Source organism: Lissotriton vulgaris, chromosome 4_1 (genome assembly GCF_964263255.1).
Source record: "Lissotriton vulgaris chromosome 4_1, aLisVul1.2, whole genome shotgun sequence".
Taxonomy (NCBI): domain Eukaryota; kingdom Metazoa; phylum Chordata; class Amphibia; order Caudata; family Salamandridae; genus Lissotriton; species Lissotriton vulgaris.
In genome coordinates, this window is record NC_141691.1 from 319471578 (window position 1) to 319494489 (window position 22912).

The window sequence follows — 22912 nt, forward strand, 5'->3', positions numbered from 1 at the left end:
ATTTAAGAATATACACTCAGAATTATCAATAGCTTCCTCTGGAGTGCCTCAAAGAGGGAATAAACTAATCATTCCTACACGTTTACAAAGACGTGTGATTGATCTGGCACATGTAAGCCATAGAGGTGTGTCGGCGACAAAAAAAATATTGAAAGAGAAAATGTGGTTTCCAAGGCTGGATAGTCAAGTAGAGAAATTGTACGAATGTCATTTATGTCAATGCACTACCAAGGAAAGAGTAATGGAAGAACGACACATGTCCAGATTACCAAAGGCTGTATTTTCTAATGTGGCAGCGGATTTTAATGGCCTACTAGATTCTGGTCATTACTTACTGAAATTAATTGATAAATTCTCTTCTTTTTGGATTGTAAATGTGGTATCATTTACCTCAACTTCAGCTGTGCTTCCTGTTCTTGATGACATTTAATCTACCTGGAAAATACCAGATGTGTTCAAAAGACAATGGGCCACCTTTCAGGGCAAATGAGTTTAAAAAGTTTGAGTTACTTAGGAATAACTTGTAGAAGAGTTTCGCCGGTGTGGCCCAGAGCGAATGGAATGGTGGAAAGGTTAATGGCTACCATAAAATAAATAAAAAATAAAGCTTTCAAAAAGCAAAATTTTCTCAGATATCAATAGATTAGACATTATGTCCGGTTTTGCGAGATTGTAGAAATACTCCTAATAGATATGCGGGAAAGTTACCTTCTGAGTTGATGTTTGGTCAGTCGAGGCAAACACGTTTGTCGCATCTTTCACCAGTTCCACCAAAAGATCACGCTGAGATAATGGACAGACAGATATGCTAAAGAAAAAATGAAGCACTATGCTCATTGCAAGAAGAGCATTCGAGACTAAGATTACAATGTTGGTGATTTAGTATTAGTAAAGCAGCAACGAGTAAGAAAATCACAAAGTAGATTTCATCCTGCTCCTTTGGAAGTAACACAAGTTCATGGGACTGAAATTACGTCAAAAAGTGATAACAAGAAACAAGAATTTTTTTAAACAATTTAATCTCAGAGCTAATAAACAAGAAAATATGCGGTCGAATGATCAGCATATGGAACAATTGCTTAGGAAGTCTGAGTTTCACGAAAACCAAATCGGCTAATAGAACATTGTTGAATATTAGTATATGATATTAATAAGGAAACTTTGTTTTTTATTTACATTTTTTCTATTTTGTTCTTTTTCTTTGTCCCTTTTCTTTCTTATCTTAAAAAAAGGGGGCGGGGGGTAGTGGCCAGAAGCGTAATGATGGACTGTGATGTAATGGAATGTTTATTTTGAAAGTTGAAGAGAAATAGACTATATATACAGTACAGTTGAGGAGAGCTTTCAAGGGAAGAGCACCAGTATCCTGAATAAATATATAAAGAGGCCATGCAGACTAAGAGTTTTTAATTACAGCTGTTACTAGCGGTCCAGAAAGGAAGCCTCTCGAGATGGATCATCCGATGCATCAAAATCTACTATGTCTTGGCTAAATAAGACCATTCAGAATTACTTAAGGCTCATTCGACTAGGACCAAATCTGCGACGTCTGCCTTGTCAGGGAAGTGCCCATCACAGATCTGCATGACGGCGATGTGGGCATCCCTGCTCACTTTTGCGGAGCACTACTGCCAGGTTTCTGAAGTGTGTAGGGATAGGCAGTTTAACAGAGCTTTTGTTCAGGATTTCCTTATAGCCATCCCTCGACCCTCCTCCAACGGTATAGTAGAAGTCTGTAATCCATTATACAGGTGAGGAATCTGTAGGTAGAAGTTTCCATTAGGCAAAAGAGAAATGTTGTCACAACAGATATGTAACTTTTTTGTCCATTATGTTTTTGGGTGTGTACATATTGCTATATGTAAGGGATCTAATTTTCTTTCAGAAAAAAGTGTGTAGACAACCGTAAGGCTCACATGTTGTGTTTTTCTTTGTGTGAGAAAGGCTTTGCAAATGTATGCTGTGCCATCTGAGAGTGTTTCAAAGCAACACATTGCCAACAGTATGCATTTTCTTTTGTGTTGTAACAGCGATGGATGTGGTGTGATCTGTTTAATGTGGGTTTCCCAGGGTTGTGATGTATCATATGTTTTTAAGGTTACTGCATTCTATTTGAGGTATACCATTCCTGTTAGATGAAATGTTCATTTGTATGTGTTAATTCACAAGGAGTTCATCCAACTTATATAATACAGACCATTCCACCTGTCTTGTAGGCCAACTCCAAAGAGCTACCTGTTCAGGAACAGGATGTGCCTTTGTAGGGCCCTTTTTTGTGGAGGCTGAAGGCTGCTCCGAGTCACCAATGCATTACCATGATGCAGTTGAATCAGTGTGGAATCCCAGTGGCTCCTGGTATAATTTGGCATTAAAGAAGGGTTTCTAGGAGTGAGGAAGGGAATATCCAAAAGCTGAAGCACGTTATTATTATTATTATTATTATATTTCTTATATAGCGCCAGAATCGACCCCCGAAGGGGTATCTCCGCGCTTGCCTTGGGAACCCGTCCTGATTTTTCCCTGTGAGATAGCCCCTACAGGGCATCCCCAAGGTGAAAGCCAGGCATCCCGCCGCGGGGGGGGGGGGCATTGTGGAGATTAAGCAAGCTTAATGCCCAGAGTTGCAGAGTGTGAACTCATGATTAGGTCAGGCACCGAAGCGAGAATTATCGAGTCCGTGGACATTTGAGCTCAACACCCTGCCGCGTCAGGAATTGAACCCTGGTCCCGGGTCTGACCTCTGCTTCAGGGTCTGCCTGCTCTAACCAGTGAGCCACACTTCTCCACACAGGGGATTATTGAAAGAAAGAAATGAAAGAAATGACTGCATCTGGATTGTTTGGGTCGAGTGAGTGGAAGGAAGCACAAGATCTAGGTTCACAAACCTCACCAATGCTGGCAGGTAGATGCATTTGTGGTGGGCAGGAATATGTCAGGCTAAGGGAACTGAATGGGAGAAAGAGCACCATGAACCCCAGAACTCTGCTCCTATGAACAAAAGCTTTCAAAAGTAGAATGAGTCAACACTTAACACCCAGCACTTTGTATTCAGATGTTTGAGACATTGGCAACTGTACTGGAGGTGGACAGATGAAAGACTGGAAAATGAGGGCTCTCTCTACCAGTCTAGACTGATTTCATATGTCTTTCAGCAGGGGTGCTTCTCTGAGTGGTATTAAAGCTTTTGTGTCGGTGTGGTAGAGAGGGGAATGTATGCTTTAGAGGCCTGCTGGAAAAAACAGGTTGGGCTTGATTAGTTCCTAAATGGCAAAGGTATATGGGCACACATTGCCTACTATTTAATGCACTGATTGAGTGGCTGGTCCTCTGCAGAGCCACTGATTTTTACCACTCCTGGATCTCCTTATAGGTACGACTCTAAAATATATACCCCCTTTCTATCTCTCAAACGGAAGACAGACAAAGAATGCAAGCTAGTATCACTGAGTGCCACAGTGAATGAGAGCACTGAGGACCGTGCTAAAGGGAAGCAAAGGTGGAACATCTTAAGCTCAAAGAACAAAGGGGCACTGTGTGCCGCAGAAGAATCCGGGCTAAAGTAGAGGTTTTAGCTGCCACCTTCTGCCGCAGTAGAAGTGAGAACAATCACAGAGCCACCCAATAATCCCCTGGGGACTGGGTATATTCAATAACAAAAACACATTGTCCCTAGAGGAAACATTTATAGAGTATTGCTAATTTGTAATAAGGTCACATACATGAACATTTAATCAATAAAGTCACAGGGAATAAATGCACATTTACCTTGATGTATCAAAATGTTATATATTTATTACACTTTGAAAGTTCATATATTAGTATCTGGCAACATATATACTACTGGAAATCATACAAAAGTTGACAGTAGTATTTAAAACACCTTTCACATAAATTATGGGTAATCCAAAACACCATGTACATGGAATTTTAACAAAGCATGTGAACATGTTTGAAATCCGAATAATTAACAGATATGCGAAGCGGTGCTGGGCGTCGACGTTTCGATCCTCCGTTGGTCTAATAGATCCTTGGGACCATCTTCAGGACGAAACAGTTGCACATACACATTCATTAATCATTTTGAAGGAAACCAGTCTTAATGTCAAAGTTCAAGCAGTCAGTTTATCTTATGATTAAGACCTCACAGGATGGGAACAAAGCCAAGCTATCGCTTATATGGAAAACCAGTCACGCTTGCTCCAAAGACGCCCGGCCAAGATATCACAACCTTTCTGCCCTTGGAGGGGACTGGGGTGGCAGACAGGGCTCTGTTTAGGGAAGTGAGCAATCCCTTCCTCCTCAGTCACACCAAACTGATTTTAGGACCAACTCCCCCCTCACACTGTGCTGGAAACAAAAGGCTTCTCTTTCTCAGGTCTCCCTTTTCACTTAATTTAATTGTAGGCCTCGCCCTGATCCCTTTCAAGTTAACTTGGATACCTCCTCAGCTGCCACTCCTAAGCTGATATATGGCACATACCCAGGTTTTCCTGCCAAAAGTCCTCCGATAATGTTTATGCTCTGGGGCAGTTTGCATCTCTCATTAAGGAGAAACGATGACAGGCCAGCTTCTTACAGGCTAATGCTAATCAGCCACCCAGGCTGTTCAGGCAGATAAAGGATAACCCTTCAGAAGTCACTTTTCCTAAATGTTTATTATAATTCCGAATTGACCACTGTATTGGAATTTTAGTAAACATTTACAAATATGTGGAAGGTTCTTTCCTGTCAGAAAGGGTTATTTTGACTGGTTCGTCTGCAGGTCTAAAAGCTGCAAGAAGGTAAGCTACAAGAAGGTAAGTGTGAAGCTATGTTTTCTCTGTCAGCCTAGTGTATGTGCTGCAGTCCACAGGTGACATTTATCTTTCCCTTTGCCATTGGTGTAAATTCTGCAGCATATACTTTGGCCATGCTGGAAAGTTAAATAGGCCAATAAGTAATTAGCGAATATTACCTTATTTTAGGGGTCAGAGCACATATAATGGAGCCAGGAAAGCAGTACCATAGTGTGCAGAGTTATTAAAAAAGAAATAATCAGCAAAAAATGGGAGTGACTATGAAAAAAAGAGGCACTCTCCCATACCTGAGGAACTGTATGTATTCCCTATTGGGATGATGTGTTGAAGTGGGAGATGGTATCTGTGTGAATAATACACTCTTAAGTAATTTTCCTCAAAGCAGTAAATGGTTAGGCAATGAAGGTCATGATTTGCTCATACCATATGCATGTCCATATTAGAATATGTGTTTTCTGTTGGATGATCTGAAATGTAAGGATGAAGAACATCATATGACCTATGGGTTACACATTTGTTTGAAATCTTTCAATAGTTAATCGTTTTATCTACAAGTTAAGTTAAAAACATGCATGAAGCCTTATCTTTTTTAAGCAGTATGTGCATTTTATGCAACACAAACATGGGAAGTAGAGTTCCGTTGACAACATATGATTTACAGGTAGAGCTCAAACGGTCTCGAAAGTTAATATCCCCAATTATTGCTTTACTGGTGGTATGCAAGTATTAACGCCATCACTCACAGGAAACGCTCCTTGACCTATTGGGCCACCTTGCTGACTGTGACAGGAGTGCAGCTGGGTGGGGATTACCTTAGATGCCACTCAGTTCACACTTGTCTGCGAGAGCTGTGACGTGTGGCTGTCACGGCAGAGTCAAAGAGCAGCCTGTATGGACTCAAGGACCAGTGTCGAGCATTACAACAGCAGCTCTACGGAGGACACGCGGTGAGGCCAGACACAGACTTCTCGTCCTCTTCATGTTTGCAGCATCTCATGTAAACTCTGACAGTGAAGGGCCATCATTGCTGACACTTAAAGTATTGAATGGCTGCAATGTTGGCTCTTCCAAAATGTGACGAGCACGGGCTGAACGAGGCTATCTCAAAGTACCCCCCAAAGAGTATAGTTTATTTTTTATGTAGTTGTGACATACACTCTGGCAGGCAGCTAAAGCAATCCTTATTCCAGTGCTGACTTGAATACTTGCTATCAGATAGGTGAAGCCCTCTCCCTGGCGGTGAATGATATCAGCCAAGCAGTGACCCGCGTCTTAAATCACAGAACTAAGTTGGCTTGTGGTTCCAGAGGCTTCTGGAACTATAGGCATCCTACACGTTCTGTCCATTTGAGGGCAGCACTTCCTGTATTCTTTATTTATGTGCATTCTTTAAGTGCACTGCACTTTTTTGCACGAGACAAGACCAGCATATGTTGTCTAATCCTCTAACATTTTCTATGGAAAGCATAGCTGCCAAGATCTTAAGTTGATATGAAACATTTTCATGTTTTCTGAGTGTTTGTGTGACATCACAGTCCTTTCTGTAAGACACGTTGAGTAACACTTCATTGTGAGTAGAAGCTTTATTTCCATGTAATGTAAAGAAATATTAGAAAAAGCCCTCTTTCTGCATGTAATATGGTACTTTTATGCAAAACATGTGATCCAAGACTGCATTCACAGAACACTGCACCTTGATAAGTATATACTGAAGGCTCTGTCATGTATGTAGTTCTCAGCGGCATCTGTCAATGCATAAACAAAATCCGTTTTTGTCACGTAATCTTTGACAGAGAAAAGGCGGAGTAGGCCAAGTTAGTGTTGAAACTTGTAACCCAGAGGTTTGATGAATGGATTTTGCCCCAGTATTGGAACTTTCATAGATTCCCATGCTTTCGTATCATTCCCCGTCGTCGGAATGGGAGTCTCGGTAAAAAAATAACATAGCAGTAGGTACAAAAGAGAAAGAAAAAGGCCTAGGCCTCATTCCCTTTTGAGGCATATCCGCCTCTTTTTATAAAAGAGACCAAACTAAGCATCAGCCAATCAGAAGAGCCTCACCCCATAGAACCCTCCTGAAGGAACCTCAGAGCCTCAGATTTTCTACTGCACGTTGTGCTTAGGGAATCTCCTTTGAGCTCTGCTCAATCTTACTCTTTTCAGAAGTTTTCTTCCGGATTTCTCTTCAGAATTGTTGGCTGTCCCTTCCAAGATTTCTGATAAGGAGAAGACCCTTCTCAAGCCATGTTCCACCTGTGGCAAGAAAAGCTAGTTTGTTGAGGATAAGCATAAAGATTGTATTTATTGCCTCTATCCTGATCATAAGGCTGCGGACTGCAAGATCTGCCGCACCTTTTCTACCAAGACCCTCCGGGATCGTGAGGGTAGGCTTCTTACCTGGCTCCAGAAGTTGAAGTCCAGAAAAGACAGTCTCCAGTGACAGTGAAGAATCTTCTTCAGCCTCATCTACAAGAAGGTCAGTCAAAAGGGGTAGGGTTTCCCCTTCTCCTTCAATGGAGCGTCCATCTAAGGCCTCAAAAAAGACCCCTGGAGAGTCTGAGAGCCAGGGTCCGGTCGAATCTCCTCACCATGGTGAAAAGGAGAGGGAAGGACCATCTGCACCTTCTTCTGGGATGAAGACTGATCCAACTTTCAAAAGACCTTCTTCTCAGTCTGACAGAAGTTCCAAGTCGTCGACGACGCAGAGGAAGGCTTCGTTGACTAAGGCGGTGAAGCCTAAGCTTAAGATGGTACCGTCGACGGGCCCGTCCATGGTACAATCGACGTCGACAAGATTGTCGGCGACAACTAAGTCGTTGACGACGGTGTCAGCGACGTCGACGAAGATGACGACGGCAGCGACGGAGAAGAGTTTGTCGACAGTGGTGACCACAACTGTGTCTGCGTCGAGGGCTTCGACGACTTCAACATTGACGACGATGACAGCAGGGGCGTCGACAGTCTCTGCGTTGAAGATGTCCATCTTGTCGACGGTTGTTCGTTCGTCAACGAAGTCTACTCCGTAGATAATACTGATGACGGCAGTATTACCAGCTCCATCGTCGATGGGATCGTCGACGATTCTGTCGTCGACGGAAATGATTACTATTTCTATGAGACGAATTACACCTGACATGACGTCTCCTAGGAGAGTTACCCCCTTGCCTCCAGCTTTGCTGTTAGAGAAGGATGATGACGAATCAGAGGATGACGATCAGGACTCTTATGGTTATGCAAACAGTCCATCTCAGCTTCTGGTTAAATGCCAGGAAACAGATTCCGAAGGGGAGTACCAACAGGAATGTGGGTATCCTCATTCTGCCCAGCCACAACAGTATTCGAGGCAAGACATGGTGTCTGTAGCATCTTCTGTCTTGCAGGATCTCCACAACATGCTGCAGGATTACAAATCTAGATGTTCACAGCCTGCTGCTGTTCCAAGTACGCAAGCCCTGCCTGTCCCTGCTGCTCAGGCAGTGGTTTCTCCAGAATTGCCGGCTCAGGTGACATCTTAGCCGCAGACACCGGTTCCACAAGTACATTCGATACCACTGGACAATCGTGATGATTCCTCGGATGAGGATCAGAACTTTGATGGCAGACCTGATCAAGGTGTGGAATGGGACGAGTATGTCATCCCAGACCCAGCTTCACCATGTCCGGATCCGGTGGACTCCCCACCAGCAGATATAGGGGGATTCCATAAGCTGATGGAGAGAGCGGCTGGCAGATTCAAGCTGCCAATGCTTTCTGTTGCCACCAAATGTTTTTTATATGACTTTAAAGAGCCTTATAAAAAGACTACTAGATCTATCTCTATTGTCCAACATGTTTGGGAGGAAGGCCTTAAGGCAATGAAGAACCCAGCGACGGTGGTCCCTGTAATACATCGCCTCGACAAAAAATACAAAGCACCTGACGATGGTCCAGCGTCTTTGACAGGACACCCAAAAACGGACTCTGTAATTTCACAAGCGCCACAAAGGAAGTCACGCAACCCTTCAGCTCCTTTGACAACTCCTCCAGATAAGGAAGGTAGGAGGTTAGACAATGCCGGGAAGAGGTTCTCTTCAATGGCTAGTCTTTTGGTGCGAGCAGCAAATGCCTTGGCAATATTGGTCAGGTACGATCACCAACTATGGTGTGACGTTTTGCCACATTTGGATCAACTGCCTCCAGAATCAAAAACGGAGGCGAAGAAGATTTTACAAGAAGGGAAAGCAACGTCAATGGAAATTATAGACTGTGCCATGGACATCGGCACAACAGCTTTTCCTTCATTAGCTGGTGCTGCAGTCCTTCGTCGCCAGGGATGGCTCAAGGCGACATGGTTCAGACCCGAAATCCAGAATAAGATCCTGTATCTACCTTTCGATGGAGAGGCATTGTTTGGAAAGTTTATAGATGACACTCTCCAAGATATTAAAAAGGACACTGAGACAGCTAAGTCTCTGGGTACGCTTCAGTACCGTAAAGCTCCATTCAGAGGTTCCAGAGGCAAGAGAACCACGTACAGAGGCTCTTACCAGCAGCAACGGTACTCATCGTATGGCTCAGGTTCGCAACAGTACCGCCAGCCTTATCAGCAAAGACAAGGCCAGTTCTCAAATTTCTCAAGGTCTAACTGTGAGAAGTTGGCCTGATATATAGGGCTCACTATTCTAGTGATCACTGTGTATCATACCAAACGACCCTTATTGATGATTGGTTGTAAGTCAACCTTATAGACCAGCTATCCTAGTAGCATGGACAAGAGCAGTCTTTAGGCTAAACTCTAGAGGGCGTGTTAAGCCAGCTGTTATACCATCACATATACCCCTTGAACACCAAGTGAAAGGACACCACACAAGTTGTTATGAAAATAAAAGGATATTTATTTATAACAAGTCTACCCTGAACTCTTTATGAGTCAGGGAGCTAAGCACACAACAAAACTCTAACGAAAATACTTTAAGTCGCACAATTTACACAAATGCCTGAGGGGCACGAAACACCATATACACTAAAAGTGGAATGCGAAATACTAGCAGGTAAGTACAAGATCCAGAGGCTTCAGGATCGCTAGGACTACACTGCTGAACCCTAAGGTTAGGAGCAGGAGGCCTAGGGAGATCTGGTGCAGAGTGTGCACTCTCATGCGGGATGCGGGACAAAGTCTATGGAGGCTAGTATTTGTAAAGTTACTGCTATCGGACGAATCCGACTAGATAGACTGACAACGAAAAAGGATCTGGACACTTAGATAGTGGAGCACCGAAATGCTCAGGTTACCTAGCCCAGGGGCTGCGGCTGCATAGGGTTCAAAAGACGTCGGGAATCCTCGTTGTAGTCTATGGAGCCTGAAAGAAGAAGTTGCTGGCAGGCGACCAGTGAAGATGTTCGATGTGATCCAAGCCTGGATCGGTGATGGAGACGACCTGAAAGCAGAGGGGACTCAGTTCTTAATCACTAGCCAGTGATTAGGTGGGCACCAGGATGGCACCGGATGAAGTCACCTCGACCAGGTGAGTGGGCGACGCTGGACTCTGCTGTCCCTCGGACCAGGAGGCGTTGTCGGCGACCAGGCTGGAGGTGCGAGCTGTCCCACGAAGGTGTCTGCTGTCGGCGATGCTGGGACCAGGATTGGAGCAACAATCCTTGGCAAAGGCAAGCCCACGCGGTGGAGTCAAGATGGCGTCTGGAGTGGACCAGGAGGGTCCGGGGTGCTCCTCTTTTGGAAGGGAGCAAGGGCCAGTCTGGAGCAACCAGACCAGCGGTGAAATCGTCGTGGTACGTCGTCAGGAGGGCCACTAGCCAGCAGGCAAGTGACCGGACAACGCGTGAGCAGCAAAGAGCAGAAGGGTCCCACGCAGATCGCGTGGATGCTGGGGGGGCTGGACTTCGGTGCTGGAGCTGCTCAGGGTCAGGGCTTCTCAAACCCCAAAGCACTCACTCGAGGATCCCTCGGCGGTCGTGCTGGTTAAGCGTCGTGCAGTTTTGAAGATGGCCGGTCCCTCGGGTCTTGTCACACCCACGAATCTCAGCTGGGCTGATGATGCAGGTAGAGGTCAGAGATGCCAGGGAATCCGGGTCTCGTCGAGCTGGGCAGTCTTGATCCGGAGGATGGACTTACAGCAAACCGCAATTTTTAGATGGTGCCTGCGGGTGCAGGGTGGCTACTCCTTAGCCACAAGGGAGAGTCTTCAGAAAAAGTCAAGAGTTCCTTTCGTGGAAAGTAGTCAAGATTCAGAATTATCTAATTTGGAAAGGGGGCCCGCTCCTACCTTTATTCTAAAAAAAAGGGGCTGGCACGCGACTAGGTCCTGCCCATGGGTGGGACCAGGAGGGGGGTGGTTACACCCCTCTCCCTTGTCCGGACTTTCCCCAGCTCAGGGGCTGGGGTGCCCCTGGAACTGGTTTGAGCCGGCATATGCACAGTGAGCACCGGGGTGCCACTTGCAGTCACCTTCCTCTCAGCCCTGCCTACCTGGAATGCACAAAACCCTGTCTGGGATGGTCCTAGCATCGCCCCTGACAGGAAACCCTTTGTCCAAGCTCTCCTCGCTGGAAGGACTCCCAGCAGCAGGAGGTCAGACTTGTGTCTGTGGTGGCAGCATCCATTTTGTGATGCTGAGGCTCGAGTTAACTTTAACCGGGGTTCACAGTTCCATACATGTTGTGTCCCTCTAGAAGGGTGGAATGCTAACCCCGTCGCCAGAATTGGCGAGGGGTTAGTATTCCAATTCGTAAGACCCCTTACTCTACATGTTTTGATAAAGCGATACCAAAGATAGCCAATAACTGCGGGGATTATAATGCACTTAAGAGTATATGGTACGCGTTATCATGGAACAGCTATTAGGACTTGGTTCCGCAAGCTGCAGACGGGCTCAGCTCATGCCAGAGCACCATCTCACATAATTCCAAGCACTCTACCTTCAGGATTGTTAAGGCCTGCCATAGTAGTGACTGATAGGAATACATGTGTCCATTTTAGGGTTAGATATAGGGATACTATATCTAAAGCAAAGGGTGATTACACCACCTTGCCCCAGCTGTCGTGCAGCCAGTTGTGTCAGATTTGGATGGCCAGCCAGGGGTGGCATAATACATGCTTCAGCCCCTGGTAGGCCCTGGGTACACCTATGCCCTGGATACCTAAGGTATGCTGTACAGGGACTGATAAGGTGACTCAGTATCCAATTGGGTATGCACCTAAGGTACATGGAATCCATTTTACAGAGAGAGCAGTAGGCCTGGGGCCCTGAATAGCAGGGTCCCAGGTCAACTAAGTCAAAAAACCAGCAAACACCAGGCAAAAAGTTGGGGGTAACCATAGTCGGATATCCAAGAGTCAATAGCGGCCTCCTGGCTCTTCCTACTGTGCCCACCTCCGCAAGATCATCAGTAGGAGGCAGGGTGTCTCAATACCTTCAGAATTGGTCCAAGATAACATCAGACCGTTGGGTGCTAAACATCATCCGAAAGGGCCATACTTTGGAATTTACACAAATCCCACCATCCAAGCCCCCGGCCGCTATCCCATCAAAACATCTGCTTCTTCCGCGGCTCGAAGTCCATCAGATGCTCGTGAAAGGTGCTATAGAGCCGGTTCCCTACACCCAAAGAGGAGAAGGATTCTATTCCAGGTTCTTCCTGATAAGGAAGACGCTAGAGAAATGGCGCCCCATTTTAGATCTCAGGGAGCTCAACACCTATCTCATCTCCCTATCTTTCCGGATGGTCTCACTTAAGACATACTACGTCTCATCAATCCTGGGGATTTCATCGCCACGCTCGATCTCGAAGATGCGCACTTTCACATACCGATTCACCCAGCATGCAGAAGGTTTCTACAATTTACAGTAGCCAAGAGCCACTTTCAATTCAGGGTTTTACCCTTCGGTCTTCGCTCAGCCCCAAGAATCTTCTCAAAGGTGCTGGCACCAGTGGTAGCGTTTCTACGGAGGAATCACTTTCAAGTCTTCCCTTACCGGGACGACTGGCTGCTGAAGGCTCCGTCCTGGGAGGCCGCGAGGGAAGCGGTCGATGCATGTACAAACCTGTTTCAGAATTTGGGTCTCACTCTAAACAAGGAGAAGTCATCTCTGGTTCCGTCCAGGACTGCAGGCTTCCTGGGGGCATTCTTGGACTCGAATCCTAAGGTACAGGGAATCCATTTTACAGAGAGAGCAGTAGGCCTGGGGTCCTGATTGGCAGGGCCCCAGGTCAACTAAGTCGGAAAACCAGCAAAACACCAGGCAAAAAGTCGGGGGTAACCATAGTCAGGTATCTACCTTCCTACACCAAAGTTACAGGTAAGTAATTTGTTTTCTTATGTCATCAAATCTTTGAAACATAACCGGTCTTCAAATCTAACTGAAGGAGTCAATTACCACGGGCCTCCTTGAAACAGGCCTGGGCTTATTGAGATGGGCCACCTATTGCACGTGTTGGGTAACAGTCCTGCTCTCCAATGCTTTGAAACATTGTCAGCATGTGAATGCAAAATCATATCTTGATTGGGTGACCTACAGTCAAAGAACAGCTGACAAGTTTATTCTATGTTAAGTATGGTAACTGCTAGTTCTGTTTTTTTTGTCTAAAGCACTGCAATCTGGGACAAGTTGTTTTGCTTTTGCCTTTTAAATCAAGTGTTTCACAAATCGTGGTTTTGACATAAAATTCAGATCTGCGTTTTTGAGTCCAACGTCAAACCTTTAAAAACCAGAAAATGTTTCTACAGTTTTAACACAAAGGGAGTCAATTATAAATTCATACAGTTTGCTTGAAAATCCTGGAATCTGCAGCGGGTACAAATTACTCATGCAATAGACGAACATTCCACACGTAAGAAACTTAATAGAAGCCTTTTTCTTTTGACAACGTTAAGTTGCACTGCAGTGCCTTAAATTGACGTGTACAATAATTTGATCTATTTTTATAGGCATTACATAAACAAACATCCTTTTTTCCCACTAATCGGAACAAAAATAACTTTTTAGGGCATTATAAATGTTACTATAGCTTCCTACTCCATAGCCTATTAGACACCACACTGACAGTCTTCCAAGCTGCACCATGTCTCATCCAGGGCTTGAAAACATATGATCACATCACCTACAGTCCTGATGGAACTCCATGGGCTCCCCTCGCCGGCCTGCACCATCTTAAAAACCAGCATAGCCTTCAGGACCAGCAACTTCGCTTGTGTTGCAAGCAATCTTATCCCTGGTGGTCTTTGGCACACCTGCAGCCAGGACACCGTGGGACTGCAGACAAAGAAGTCTGAAAAAGACAGAACAAGACAACAGGCCTTTCCCATCTGTGCACCCTGGATCTATAACAACATCCCCTTGTCCATCAGGTCTGCCTCAAAACTGCTCTCATTTGGAAAAAGAGTTGACAACACGACATCACAGTGCATTAACCGCCCAAAACCCAGCTGCCTCTCCTATCATTTGTTGACTTTATTCATGGCTTTGAGCCTGTACAGAGCTCAACTGCTATAGAGATAGCATACACAGATATGTATAGATTCTATCTTCAACATACGCTTCCGACCGATTTCTGAATTTACATGTCTCAGAAAAAGGGCCTGATGGAGTACTGGCACCGTGCGCTGTGCTCTTAGTGTGGAAGTCCTTGGTCAGCCTTAAAGTGAGCGCACTGTTGTTTCAGTGTCGAAAAGCAAACCTACGGAAACATTTCTTTCCATTTTCTTTTTGAATGCGCAAAATGTAAATAGGGTTCTCTTCAAGGGGATACTCATTAATAGTCATAAGCACTGAATTATCTCCGCCCATGAGCTGGGACCAGGAACACATAAAAATATACATATATATGTGTAAATATAACCAAAAGTACATAGTACTAAGTAATTATACAAATATACATGTATAATAACCATAATATGCTGCCTAACATTAATACATAGGCTAATCAAACCAAACCTTACACACGTTCGGAAGCATGACAATATGCTGTATATAAATGCAATAAACAGGCATGAGCCTAAAATGCATTTCATAACCATGAAAAACCTTTTATTTTCATCAAAGAACCTGTTGTAAACAGTTATTAGCCTAAAAAGGCTGCATATGAAAAAATGTCTGTGTACAGAAAATCAGACTGGCACCTTGCCTTTAAGGCCCCAGAGAATCTGCACACTTTGTGTCGTGCCTGCAAACAAACGGGTGGTTGGCAAGCGTCAGCCCCTGATGGTTGGCAAGCACACAGCGCATGCGTGAAGAGACACGCATGCGCAGAGAGACCCGACCCGTCATTTAACCACCCCCTTTCCCTGCAGTGAACGCTTCGCGTTCCGTTCCGGTATTGTAGTTGTTCCTGTGTTGCGGTTCCGGGTCACGGTGGTGGCGAGCTGCGGGATCCGTCGGGTCTTCGCCGGGCGTCGGTACTTCTTCAGCAAGGTACTGTTGTCCCTTAAAGGATTCTGATTGTGCGCATTTTTCGTCGTTCGTTATTTCTGAAGCGTGTTTGTGCTGTTACACGCGTTTGTTACTTTTGTTAGTGGAGTCTCAAAGTTTTCCCTGAGTGCAAGGGATTTGTTTAGCTGTTCATTGGAAGATTATTTTGTTATTTCCACACTGTGCGTGGAGGAGATAAGGCATTGGTAGTCTGTGTGTCTTTTTTCACTTGATGTCTAACCGGGACTAGTGGAGCATTGATACTAGTTTCGGCTTTGAATCATTGTTACCTGGAACTAGAGGAGTGTTGATTCTAGTTCCAGGCTCTGAGGCTTCCTTCATTACAATACACAGGTAGGCAGTAGCGATTAGTGACACATTTCCCTGCATAAGATCGAGACAGGTTATTCACCTTGTATTATATTGCACAGGAGACAGAGGTTACAGTTCCTGGATACCATTCCTTCCATATTCTACAATTCTATAATTACTTAGTACTATGTACTTTTGGTTATATTTACACATATATATGTATATTGTTTGTGTTCCGGGTCCCCGCTCATGGGCGGAGATAATTCAGTGCTTATGACTTTAATGAGTATACCCCCAGAAGAGAACTAGGATTACAGGTAAGTAACTAGTTCGAGGCATGTGGGCTGCTGAATTCATATCTGTGCATAGTCCGCCACCTAGTGTTGGGTCCGGATGATTGCACATTGTTGTCCTGGAAGAGTCTTCGAAGTATCACGAGATAGGTGGCTCCTCCCCTGGACTACAGTGCGCATGGGCATCGCCTCCATCCCCAGATTGTTTTTTTCCGCCATAGGGTTCGGATGTGTTTTCGGTTCCCTCCATCGGAACCGATAGTTGTTCGATTTTTACTTGAGACCAAAAGGTCTTTAGGCTGGGCGTCGGTATAGTTGCGTTCGGGTTTTCTTACTGACTCTCAGCTCCGATCTCCTACTGCCCTTCCACGTGCTTCGACGCGGACGGGCCTACACTACAACCTTTGCTATGGAGCGGACTCCATTCAAGAAGTGTCCGCTGTGTCACTCGAAATATTCGCACCTCGACGTGCACCCCGTGTGCAACACATGCTTGTCACCGGATCACCGTGAAGACACCTGCATGGCGTGTTCAAAGTTTAGGAGTAAGAAAACTTTGAAGATTCGCCGGGCTAATCGACTCCAGGCACAGTTGTCGGCTTCGGCCCCCCCACCTGATGACATCTTTCAGGAATCGGTCGAGGAAGAGGACGACGTACAAGGGTCGGACTCTGGCCCCGCGTCCGAGGAAGAGACCTACGACGCGGATGAGGAGGCCTACGACGAAGTCTCCGGTGAGGTAGGGGACGACGAACTGATTTGTGCCACGATGGGAGATAGCTCAGAGGAAGAGCATCCCCAACCAGACTCCGGGGTTCCTCCCCGTCATACGGCCCAGGTCGAGGGATCGCCTGCGGGCCTTACCCAAGATCTAACTATGAGTCCTACGTCCCCGCCTGCGGGCCCGGTCACGGACATTTCTACCAAGAAACCGAAAGTGAAGCCACCTGGTCTCGCACCCTCTGATGCGAAACCGAAACCGAAAGTGGCGTTGGTGAAGAAGGTTCTGGAGGCGTCAACTTCCACAAAACCCAAAATGGCCGACTTGAAGGGCCACGCCAAAATGGCCGACCAGAAGAGCCGCGCCAAAATGGCCGACCCGAAGCCCTCTGGGTCGGCGCCGAAGGTGAAGGCACCCGACGCGGCTGCGCCGGCACCGAAAGGGGTGGCGGACCCGAAGACGGCTTCAAAGAAGCGTCACGCCGACGGTGCGCCAGGCCATGGAGCCTCGGCACCGAAGAAGAGACCTACCGGCGACCGGGCTCTCGGAGACAAAGAGTCACTCGAGACTGTTCAGCCCTCGGAATCCCTTACAAAGAAAGTGGGAGAATCCTTACGGCGGATCCAACAGTCCACTGTGGTTCCCAGCCAGGACACTGTAGTGCCTAGGTCCACGCCGAAGCCTGCCAAGGAACAAACGCCCATTCGTTTTACCCTTCCTCCCAAGTCGGCGCCGAAGGCCTTCGCGCCTAAGCAGAGCGGACACTCTCAGGAAGTGCTGCCGCCGAAGGCTGCCTTGGTGGTGTCGAAGCTTCGGCTCCAACCGCTGGCGGTGGAGGAACGTCGTGAGGTGATCATCGACGCCAACACCGGAAAATTGTCGCTCCTCAAACGAAAGATTACGTCGGAGCCGGCCATGGAACCTTTCAGGATTCCACTCAAGAACAAAGGGTACTCGGCGGAATCTTCAGCTCTGATGGAACCTCGGTCTCCACAAGCTCTGGAACACTCGCCGGCCCATTCCCCCGTGCCTGACGTGGACGAGGAAGAGGCCGAGTACAACTATCCTGCGTACTCGGATCCGGAAGAGGAGCATGTGCCCTGGACAGCATGAGGCGACACAGACGACCCGCAGTCGGGCCAGGACACTCAACTTTTCGCCGCAAAGACGTCCCCGACAGAGGACTCGGCGGCATTCAATGCTTTAATAGAGAGAGCTGCAGCGAACCATGACGTCGAACTGCACTCAGACCCAGTGGATGCGGATTTCTTGGTCGACACCTTCTCGGTAGCCGAAAAACAAGTCAAGACACTACCGATGCTTAAAGGAGTGCTGAAGCATGCACAGGAGGTATTCAAGGAACCCACCCGGGCACGGGTGGTCAATCCTCGCATCGACAGGAAATATAAAGCGGCGCCCACGGATCCCACGTATATTAAGGGACATTTGCCATTGGACTCCCTGGTGGTGTCCAACGCTCGAAAGAGGGCGAATTCGCAGACTACTGGTGATGCTCCTCCCCCAGACAAAGAGTCCAAGATCTTTGAGGCATCAGGCAAACGCATTGCTGCACAGGCAGCGAACATCTGGAGGATCTCTAACACTCAAGCCCTGCTTGCACGTTATGATAGGGCCCATTATGACACATTAGAGGCCATCCTGCAACACTTGCCTGACCAATACAAGGAGGCGGGGGAGATGCTCATTCAGGAGGGTAAACTCATTACAAATGCATCCATCAAATGTGCCCTAGATGTGGCAGACACTGCCTCCAGAGCTATCAATACAAGCGTTTTACTTAGACGCCATGCCTGGCTTCGAATTTCTGGGTTCAAACCCGACATACAAACCACAATACTGGGTCAAACAGTGAATCCTGACCATCTGTTCGGCCCTGAGGTGGATGCCTCCCTAGAAAAGATGAAAAAAGATACCGAAACTGCCAAGTCTATGGGGGCTTTACAAAGTCAGCAGTTTCGGGGTGGTTCCTTTCGCCGCTCCAATTCAAGGGGCACCTCGAGAGGCCAGGCATCCCAGTCCACGCAATACTACAAGGGTAACACCCAGTCCTCGTATAACAACAACAAGGGCAGGGGTGGCTACAGAGGCAATAATATCAAAGGCAGGGGACGTGGAAACAATGCCTCCAGGTCCACCACCTCCAACAAGCAGTGACGTCTTGTCACTTCCCCCCGATCACACGACACCTGTCGGGGGGAGACTCCAGCAGTTCCTGCCGGCGTGGAGGTCCATCACCACGGACAGGTGGGTGAGGTCTCTTATCCAGTACGGGTACTGTCTAGAACTTACGTCCATTCCACCGGACATACCGCCAAGAAGCCGTGCTATGTCCGACGAGCACTTGACCTTGTTGCAGCAAGAAGTACTGGTCATGCTGCAAAAAGGGGCAATAGAGCTCGTTCCATTGCAAGAACGGGGAACGGGGGTATACTCACTGTATTTTCTGATCCCCAAAAAGGACGGATCGCTGAGGCCGATCCTGGACCTCAGGCCCCTAAACTGGTACATCAACTCGGAGCACTTCCATATGCTCACATTGCAGCAAGTGCTTCCCCTGCTTCAACAGGGGGACTTCCTGGCAACGCTGGATCTGAAGGATGCCTATTTTCATATTCCCCTGCATCCTTCCCACAGAAAGTATCTCAGATTCACGATCTTAGACCAGCATTACCAGTTCAGGGTCCTGCCGTTCGGGGTCACCACGGCACCGAGAGTTTTTACCAAATGCCTAGCGACTGTGGCGGCGCATCTCCGTCGCCAGCACGTCCATGTCTTTCCATACCTAGACGACTGGCTTATTCAGGCAAAGACGGAACAGCAGTGCGTAGACCACGTGTCACGCACCATTCACCTCCTGCACGATCTGGGATTCTCTCTGAACTACCCAAAGTCCCATCTCCAGCCCGCCCACGTGCGACAGTATCTGGGCGCGACAATCGACACTCTGGCAGCCACTGCGCAGCCGAGTTCAGTGAGAATCGCCGGTATCCAGGCGCTGATCCAACGATTCAGACCCCAACACTCGCTTCCAGCGAGGGTGTTCATGCAGTTGATAGGCATGATGGCCTCCTGCATCTCCATTGTCCCGCACGCGAGACTACATATACGTCCGCTTCAGGAGTGCCTGGCACGTCAGTGGACTCAGGCTCATGGGCAACTGACAGACCTAGTGTTGGTGAGCGGTCGGGCGTACAACTCTCTGCATTGGTGGAATCCACAAAACCTTTGCAGGGGCCGACCATTCCAAGAGCCTGTCCCACAGATCATCCTGACAACGGACGCCTCTCTCCAGGGATGGGGAGCGCATGTACTCCATTACACGGTGCAGGGACTATGGACACTTCAGCAAAGGAAGATGCACATCAATGTGTTGGAACTGATGGCAATCTTCCTGGCCTTAAAGGCGTTCAAAGTACATCTGTGCAACAAGGTCGTGTTGATCCGGACGGACAACATGACGGCCATGTACTACATCCAGAAGCAGGGAGGAACACACTCTCCACAGCTGTCTCATCTGGCTCAGAGCATGTGGAAGTGGGCCATTCAGAGGAACATCTTCCTCATGGCAGAACATCTCCCAGGCAAGGACAACCAAATGGCGGATCTGCTCAGCAGACACAGCCATCAGATGCACGAGTGGGAGTTACATCCATCAGTACTCCAACCGTACTTCCAAAGGTGGGGTCATCCAGAGATCGACCTGTTCGCCACAAAGGAGAACGCAAAATGCCAAAGCTTCGCCGCCAGATTCCCACACCCCCAATCACAGGGCAATGCGATGTGGATGAACTGGTCAGGCAGATTTGCGTACGCTTTTCCCCCAGCACCTCTGATACCGCTGGTGGCATTCAAGCTCAGGCAACACTCGATGACTCTCATCCTGGTTGCTCCAACGTGGGCTCGCCAACCATGGTACACCACGTTTCTGGAACTCTCCGTGGTACCGCATCAAAGGCTTCATCTCACTCCCAGCCTTCTGACGCAGAGCCATGGCGACATTCAGCACCCAGATCCGCAACAGCTCAACCTGGCGATCTGGCTCCTGAAGTCCTAGAGTTTGGCTACCTCAATCTTCCTCCCGATTGCATGGACATCATTCGGGAGGCGAGAAAGCCCACTACTAGAGCTTGTTATGCGGCTAAATGGAAGAGGTTTGTCGTCTACTGCGTGGAGCACAGCATTGACCCGCTAGACGCTTCCATTCAAAACATCATATGTTACCTCTTTCACCTGTATCGGTGTAATCTAGCTTACTCTTCCATCCGCATTCACCTGTCGGCTATGGCAGCATACCTCCAAAATAGGCAACACCTGTCACTCTTTAAGGTCCCTGCTATCAAGGCTTTTCTGGAAGGACTCAAGAGAGTCATTCCACCAAGGACTCCACCAGCTCCGGAATGGAACCTCAATGTGGTTCTTACAAGGCTGATGGGTCCTCCCTTTGAGCCACTACACTCTTGCGAGCTGCAGTTTTTGACCTGGAAGGTGGCGTTCTTGGTAGCAATCACATCGCTACGGAGGGTTAGCGAACTGCAGGCGCTCACCATCCAAGAACCCTTCTTCCAGGTACATGCCAACAGGGTGGTGCTCCGCACTAACCCTAAGTTCTTACCCAAAGTGGTCTCGCAGTTTCACATAAACCAAACAATTGAATTGCCGGTGTTCTTCCAAAACCTAGAGACGCTGGCGGAGCGGATGCTCCACACCCTTGATGTGAAGAGGGCCTTGATGTATTATGTGGACAGGACAAAAGATTTCCGCAAAACCAAACAACTTTTTGTTGCTTTTGCCACACAACACAAGGGAAATGCAATCTCCAAAGCAGGAATAGCTAGATGGATAGTAAAGTGCATTCAGATCTGCTACGCTAAAGCTAAGCGCACTCTCACTATCCCACCGAGGGCCCACTCCACTAGGAAGTTGGGGGCCTCTATGGCGTTCTTAGGTAACATTCCCTTAGAAGACATCTGTAGAGCAGCCACATGGTCTACCACTCATACTTTCACTAAGCACTACTGTGTAGACGTGCATTCAAAACAACAGGCAGCTGTTGGTCAGGCTGTTCTAAAAACGCTTTTTCAGACTGCTGCAGCTGGCACGGGCGGCCGCCGCTAATGGAGGGACTGCTATGTATTCTATGCACAGATATGAATTCAGCAGCCCACATGCCTCGAACTGCAAATGCTACTTACCAGTATGCATCTGTTCTTGGCATGTAGGGCTGCTGACATTCATATCGCCCACCCTCCTCCCCGGCGCCTGTAGCAGCTGCAGTATGTATTCATATACAAACATATGCTCATAGCATGGTCATCATTCACTTCTTCACTCCATCTCTGCCTATGGCTAAAAACAATCTGGGGATGGAGGCGATGCCCATGCGCACTGTAGTCCAGGGGAGGAGCCACCTATCTCGTGATACTTCGAAGACTCTTCCAGGACAACAATGTGCAATCATCCGGACCCAACACTAGGTGGCGGACTATGCACAGATATGAATGTCAGCAGCCCTACATGCCAAGAACAGATGCATACTGGTAAGTAGCATTTGCAATCCTTCTGTAGCAATAAAGCGCTATATGATTGTAAGCATGTTTAGTTTTCCTCCGGCTTATATCAATTACCAATGTAGTAAAAGAATAGAAGTAGAAAGCAAGTGCTACCTTTTCATAAGCATTGTTGTTGCTCTATGTAGAAGATTCTTTCTTTTTAACATGGAAGTCCACATCCTGCGCGCTGGCAGAGATATTCAGAGTGTATTCATTTATATTGATGTGTGTGAGTGAGAACTGTTCTAGGTAAGCAGTGTCTTTTTCTTAAACATCTTTGTCTTTGTTTTTACTGTGTAGACCACCAGCCCAAAGGACTCGCCCTCCTTCACCTAGTTTATTGAAGCAGAGGCCATCTTCTGCTACTCACAAACAACCACCCACTCCACGACCACCCCTCACACCAACGGTTCTAAATGTGACCAAAAAGAAATCTGATGTGGAAAGTAAACCAAAGGACAAAAATGAAGGACAAACACAAGAGAGTGTTTCATCGCCAACTTCTGAGAAGGACATAATGGTAGTTGCATCAAAGTCCAAAGAAGGTGAGTGCCTTTTCAAAAAATAAAATACTACATCAGACCCGTAAACTTAATGGATTAGAACTTGGGGAGCCATTCTGCTGGCATACACTTTTTTGACTGTACCTTTTTCATTGATAATATGTGACTGCATCAGAGTATTTTTAATAGCACTGTTTTGGTCCAGTATAAATGAAAACAGGCATTGGCAAAGCCAATAGGTCTCGCCCATTATAGGCATAGCTGTTGCCTTTGGCTTAGCTGGTTTTCATTGGCATTCACCATTGCCAAAA

At 47.1% G+C, this 22912-nt stretch overlaps 1 protein-coding gene across 16 annotated transcripts in view; it reads left to right on the forward strand.

Annotated features, from left to right (window-relative positions):
- MAP7D3 (MAP7 domain containing 3) overlaps positions 1–22912 on the forward strand; it is a 1137171-nt gene that overhangs the window by 470497 nt on the left and 643762 nt on the right. For all 16 annotated transcript variants that reach the window (XM_086918652.1, XM_086918653.1, XM_086918658.1 and 13 more), the window contains one exon: positions 22399–22643. In XM_086918652.1, coding sequence (XP_086774778.1) covers positions 22399–22643 — 245 coding nt within the window. The remainder of the gene's footprint in view (positions 1–22398; positions 22644–22912) is intronic.